The sequence below is a fragment of the Eschscholzia californica genome, unplaced genomic scaffold (assembly GCF_041429995.1).
Source record: "Eschscholzia californica isolate CP2 unplaced genomic scaffold, dmEscCali1.0.p SCAF_1, whole genome shotgun sequence".
Classification (NCBI taxonomy): domain Eukaryota; kingdom Viridiplantae; phylum Streptophyta; class Magnoliopsida; order Ranunculales; family Papaveraceae; genus Eschscholzia; species Eschscholzia californica.
Genome location: NW_028238198.1, coordinates 82,094,210 through 82,100,934, shown reverse-complemented (window position 1 = coordinate 82,100,934; position 6,725 = coordinate 82,094,210). Strand labels below are relative to the sequence as shown.

Below are 6,725 nucleotides of genomic sequence, written 5' to 3'. Positions count from 1 at the left end.
CAGTTGAGCATGGTGCTAATAGAATTGGATGCTAACAGCCTTTTGGCCCGGTGCCTTTAGAAGCACCCTCATTATAAGGGCAATTGCCATAATTCAAGTGGAATATTTAGTCTTCTTTCATTCCAACAAATTTCAGACCATTCTCTCTCTCTCTCTCTCTCTCTTTTTCTTGCATACCATACCATTCTCATACTTCGTTCTCTCTCATTAACTTCATTACTCTTTTCTTTCATACAATCCCTTCCCATAAACTCTCTCTTCTATCAATTCTTCACTCAAATGGATTCATTATATTTAATTCCTGGGTTTAAGTTCAAACCCACCGACGAAGAATTGCTTTCGATGCTCGAAGGCGAACTTAATGGTAAACCTCTTTGTTCCAACATCAAGACAATTAGGCTATACGATATTCATGCCGATCTTCTCTCTGGTAATTACTCTTTACTTCACTTTGTATAAATTTACCTTTCTTGATTTCATGTTTATGTAATACTAGATATATATGCATTACTGATTGTTGTTCTTACGATTAATTATATGTTGTAGATTGTTACAAGGCATCCGAAGAGAACGGAAATTGGTTTCTTTTCACTAAAAGAACCCCTATCTCTGAAAACGCAACCCGGCCTAGCCGTTGCACCCCGGGCGGGTTTTGGAGAGCAACAACAACAAGTCAGCCTATCAAAAGTAGAGAATCTAAAAGGGAAATCGGAAAAAAGAACACATTGGTTTACTTCAAAGGAAACTCCATGGAATCTACTAAAACAAATTTTATCATGCATGAATATATATTAACTACCACCACCTCCAAGGTACGTACCTAAAAATAACTAGTGACATCTTCATAATGTATTTTTTCCATTTGTTTTACTTTTACTTGTATTTTAATTAATTAACTTATTGATTGATTAACTTTGGTTTTTTAATATATATTGCAGTTCGATGAATGGGTTGTATGCAGAATTCACCATAACAACCATAATTCATCAAAGACCTCAATGAAGCTTGAGGTCAACATCAATGAAGCTTTACCGTACACAAATGAAACAATACTGATAAACCATCAAGAAAGTACTTCCTTTACAGAGCTTGATCAAATTATCGATGAACCTGCATTAATAATGGAGAAAGAAACAATCGATGGTGATATGTCTAAGGAAGAAGCAGAAGCAAATGATGCTGATACGTGGATGGACATGGAACCTGATTTGTGGGAGGAGCTGGACGAATTTCTAAATCAAGTCTAGATATAAAATTAGTCCTTTTGATTTGGTAGTCAATAGAAGAATTATTATGTAAAACTTGATTAACAAAAGACTGATATAGTAAGTAGGGTTTGAAGTAGTTAATGTATATAGGAGAACTACATTGCACTTGATCCAGTTGAAGTCGGTTTAGTCCGACCCCTCATTGGTATGTAGGCAGCCCTAAAGTTACCTGGGTTCAGTGCTTTCTTATAGTAATAAACAAAAAAAACTCTGCTACAGGAAGAATGTGGATAGGTGTTATCTGACTGTAAAGATGATAAATAGGTTTTAAATTGTTGTCTGGACAACCCATTGAGAACAATTAATTCAATATTGTTATCATTGTACTCTAATTTTGGTCTCAATTGAGGTACTGGTTAAGCGATTGGAGTTGTTTGTGGCATGAGTTTCAAGCTCTTTCAGGTTATTGTTGAAAGATTTAGGTTTTGGATTAGGAAAACCATATACCTCCATATTTATTTATAATAGAAGAGAATTACAATGGATGGAAACAAATAACGTAGATATAGAAATAATCTTAATTCTAATATATTCATATCTTGGAGATATATATGAGAATATTTCCTTTGAACTTCTTGGGTAGGAATATTTGACTTGAATACCTCTTTCACCCTTATAACCGTCCCTCAAATTGAACGGAGGATCAAACCAAAAGTTCAATTTGGTAAATAACTTCATGGGAAGAAACTTCATGATACGATTCTTCGACATATACTTCATTGTAATGGATTGGTTGTTAAGAAGCTTTTGTTTGGTGTAGATAACACAAATAACCAAGTAACTTAGGACAGTGGTAACGAGCAAACATGACATAATCACAATGGATTTAGAGGTCATTTAATTAAAAGGTTGCACTTAGTGATCATAACCACTGTAGGTTCAGAGGCCCATGGCAACAAGATTGCACTTAGTGAACATAATCACAACGGATCCAGAGGTTCATGGCAAAAAATAATCAGCCTAAAAACTGAGGTAATAATCGACGTCCGGAAGATTTCTCAACTGGGAAGAAACAAAATAACTGCTCCTGCCAAAACTGCCCCTTTTTACGATTCTTTTATGGTACCGATTTCCACCAACACATAACTAACTTGAATAATAAACCATTAACATGAACCAAGTAACACTGTGAAGATCATCATGAATATCTTTCCTTAGATTGATTATGATCTATTTACTAGCAACTACTCCCATATAATTATCATCCAAACTACGATTTGTTGAATCAAATATAATGAGAATACTAAAAAAAAAAGATATTGACCTAATTTAATTGAAACTAATAAAAAAAATTTAATGATTCCGGCGGACGATAGTCATTGAAGCGGCTACCGCCGCCGGTTAAGCGGAAGCAAAATATGATCGAAACTATACTCATTTGAGTTTTCTAGGCTCAGATACCGTGAAAGATTTAGGTTTTGGATTAAGAAAACCATATACCTCCATATTTATTTATAATAGAAGAGAATTACAATGGATGGAAACAAATAACGTAGATATAGAAATAATCTTAATTCTAATATATTCATATCTTGGAGATATATATGAGAATATTTCCTTTGAACTTCTTGGGTAGGAATATTTGACTTGAATACCTCTTTCACCCTTATTAATTGTATCATGAAGGCTTAAGAAATTTGTATCACAAATAACAGTGTGGTGTTAATACTTTGTGGATTCACTATTTGCACATAAAGCATGATGGTTGATGCTGCAAGCCTGCAATCACATAATTAGTCATTAAGGAGAGATCATGGATATGCTTTTGTTCTATATCACGTACATATTTTCACTCCTTGATAATGTAACTCCTAAATTCGGTGAAAACGAAAGTGTCATATTCATAAGCTTGCCCTTAATGCAGGAAGTATGCAGAGGTTGTCCAAGAGCTTAGCATTTCCATGGCTTTTGCACCAATGAAGGAGGCAGAAATTCTTGAGCCATTTGTTGAGAAGTTGCACTTGTTACGGGTCGAATCATCTTGGATGTCCATGGAATATGATAACGGTCTGCTAGCAGTTCCTTAGGTTTCAGTTTATGTTGTTTTGTTTCTGTTTTCTGAATAGTTTTTGTTGTTTAACAGGCACTAACATCACCATAACAGTTCAATGTACTTAGTTTCGAGCATATCTTTCTTTCGCCCTAAATTTCTGTTCTGTTGGAGACGCTTGAAGTCTTATATATCTTGGTTGGGCATGAATGTTTTATCTTACATAATGATTGATTTCGCGTCAATCTTATTCAGACACTTTAGATTCAGGCGAGACAGAATCAGATTCAGATAACGGAAAGAACCCACCTTGGTTGATAGCTATCGTTGAACAACAATCCCCTGGGTTGGGCATGAATGTTTTATCATCCTAATATTTGTTTCCAGCTTTTCTTTATATACAAGTACTAGAGTCACCGAAAATCCAAACCAATTTGAGAGAGAAATCCAAGTCAAACAACACCATCTTAAAGGTTATGAAAACCATGGTGCATTGGTGCCTATAAAGCTTTCTTCGGTCGATGAAGGATGCTTAAAGACCGTCCGAGGACTCCGAGATCTTCCGATGAAGATGAATGTAATGTACTTTCTGAATGATAATATATATATATCATTATCTTTGAGTGGTATTTCATAATGATCTAGCTCTCGTCCGGAGTTGGTAAAGAGGGAATGGTTGTGCTCCGAGGTGGTTATGATTCCTCGATGAGTTAAGGGAGAAGAGATTCATCTATTCAAAGTTCTTCCTTCTATTAGACTATTAGTAAGTTATTTTATTCATTTGATTATGGAGGCCATTTTGAAACGTTGGACAAAATGAGGGCCAAATTTCCATTTTTCAGAAATTGGGAGCCCAAACTTTGCAGTTGGACACAAATTGGGCGACAAATTGGAATTAACCCAAGACAAATTCATTGTTCGACCCCGATAACGCGAATAAGGGTTTAGGATACTGCAATGAGCTAGCTTGGCATATATTTCCTTGCATGAAGTTGAGAAATTCCTATATTAATGCGGTTCATGTAATTTTATAGCTGCTTATGTGCTTATGAATGTTTATATTATGGTATTCAGGATTACTTAATGAAGTGTTATTTAATTTCAATGGTTGCTTATTGTGTATGTACCTAATTACATCTTTTAATATACTCATTCATTCTACCTGATGTGGGTGACAATCGACTCAGATTTTCGAAGCACATTAGAGAGAGAACACGTTGTCCACCACCTCTTGGTGTTACGGTTGGACACTCACTCCAGAATTCGGAGGTCCAATCACATGTATGTGGAAATATTAGGATTTATCGAACTTGAATATAAATAAAAGAAAGGTTGGTTAGATGAGTTGTTGGCCCCTCTGGCCTCTGGGTGGACCATGCAGGATTGTGAGCGAGCCATGGTCTTGGGCTATATAATTTTTAGACCAGCGCTTTGGGGAAAGCTAAATAATTTTCGGGGTGTAAAATTTTAAACGGAATATGCAAAATTTTGAAAAGTTTCCGGGGAAACATATTTTATGGAGAATATGGTTCAAAATAAAAAACTCTCCACCTCACCTCACCTCTCTCTCTCTCCACCTCATCTTCTCTTTCTCTCTTCTCCGATTAGGTCGCCGGCCGGCGACCATGAAAAAAAAAAATTTCGGTCACTCTCTCTCTAGAAACTCCGGCGAAGGGGTTTCCCTTTGCGGAGTTCCGGTCTGTTGAAGAACAGAGCGGAACTGGTCTGTTGAAGAACAGACTGGAACTCCGCGAAGGGAAACCCCTTCGCCGGAGTTTCTAGAGAGAGAGAGTGAGTGAATTTTTTTTTTTTCATGGTTGCCGGTCGAAATTTTTTCCGGCCGGCGACCTAATCGGAGAAGAGAGAGAGAGAGAAGATGAGGTGGAGAGAGAAGATGAGGTGGAGAGAGAGAGAGGTGAGGTGGGGGTTTTTTTATTTTTCCCTCTAACAACTTACAAAACAAAATTGTCAAACAAAATTGACCAAGTCTTCACACCCCGGAAACTATTTTGCTTTCCCCAAAGCGCTGGCCTAATTTTTATAAACGTAGGAGTTACTCATTCAACTTTGATAGTGAGACATGTATATTGGAAGTTCAAAGTTCAAACCCCGACTGTGACTGAGTTAGTATATTCAAACTAACCCTAGCTTTGGTCTAGTAACTTACCCATGGCCAAGAACATAACAATATAAAAAACCAACTGATCTATATAAAGCCTCCATTTTCACACCCATTTATTTATATCTACAACATATAACATAACCATTTCATATCATTCATTTTCAATCCTCTCTTTCTCTATCTCTCTCTCAAAAATTACAAAAAAAAAAACAGAAGTTCGAAAGCGAGTAAATAAACCAAGCTCCTTGCAGTTTAATTGTGATATTACTTCATTTTGACAACATGGGTTTAATCAATAATGTATTGATAATGGTCTTGATGATCATAATGTGCAGTACTAAACCTACTTGGGTGCAACTAATTGATGCAGGAAGGCCATTAAAAGTAGAAAATCAAGAATGGTTTAACACTAAACAATATGGGATTAAATATTATAACGACAATATTGTTCTTAATACTCAGTCACTAGTTGAGAGAGGACACCCTCCATGTAGTCCTGATTCTCGATGTACTTCCATCCCTAGCAGACGACAAACTTGCAGATGCCCACCCCACTCAACGACCCAAACTAATAATACTGTCGTATGGAATATGAATTTTGCTCGTCGGTCATCAAAACTTACGGCACCCACATTGTATGAATATCGTCATAGTAGTATTGATAACGTTCTTAGTATTCAGTCGCTTCAGAGAGGATATGATTATATTAATCTTCTTAGCAGTAATGGTAGAACCTCGGAGGAAAAAGGTAATGGTGGTCGATCCAAGCTCATAAAATGGTGGTGAAGATCACTATGAAGTTAAAGGAGCTCGTAATTGCCATCAATGAGCATGAAGAGTTAAGCTTTCTCATATTATGCATTTATTCATTCTTTTCTTTAATAATAACAATTATGGAGTATTATTCTTGTAATTTAAAAAGATAACACATAAGTATCATTTTTTTTTCTTTGTTACTTTTTTTTTTTTTTTGTCATGTGGATCTTCTTGTGGGGCCATTAACTAATTTATTATTTTGTATTTACCTGTAATTTCTTTGATTTTAATAAGTTACCATTATGGTTAAGTTTTTATTTTTGTTGAAAGTCCTAAGGCCATGTTTGTCGTGATGGAAGTGCGTGTGGATGGAATGTTATTCCTGGGAATCACAGTCCTGATTATTGTTTGGTTCGCGAGAATGCAGGGGATTCCCTCAAAATGGGTAACTTATGGTTAGCCATCATCATAGCAACTCCTTCTCTCGCTCGAACGTACCTCTATCTAGATTTTTTTTTTTCTCTTCTTCTTTTTTCATTCCAATCGATTTCATAATGGTTAAGACGAAAAAAATTTAGCCCAAACCTTT

The 6,725-nt window shown here is 36.0% G+C and overlaps 1 protein-coding gene across 1 annotated transcript; it reads left to right on the top strand.

Moving 5' to 3' along the window:
• The first annotated feature begins 279 nt into the window (after nt 1–279).
• LOC147569943 (protein FEZ-like) lies at nt 280–1,247 on the top strand. The gene is made up of 3 exons (XM_086663595.1): nt 280–430; nt 547–812; nt 939–1,247. Exons 1-3 carry the CDS (start codon nt 280–282, stop codon nt 1,245–1,247), a joined length of 726 nt encoding a protein of 241 aa, XP_086519721.1.
• The last annotated feature ends 5,478 nt before the right edge of the window (nt 1,248–6,725 follow it).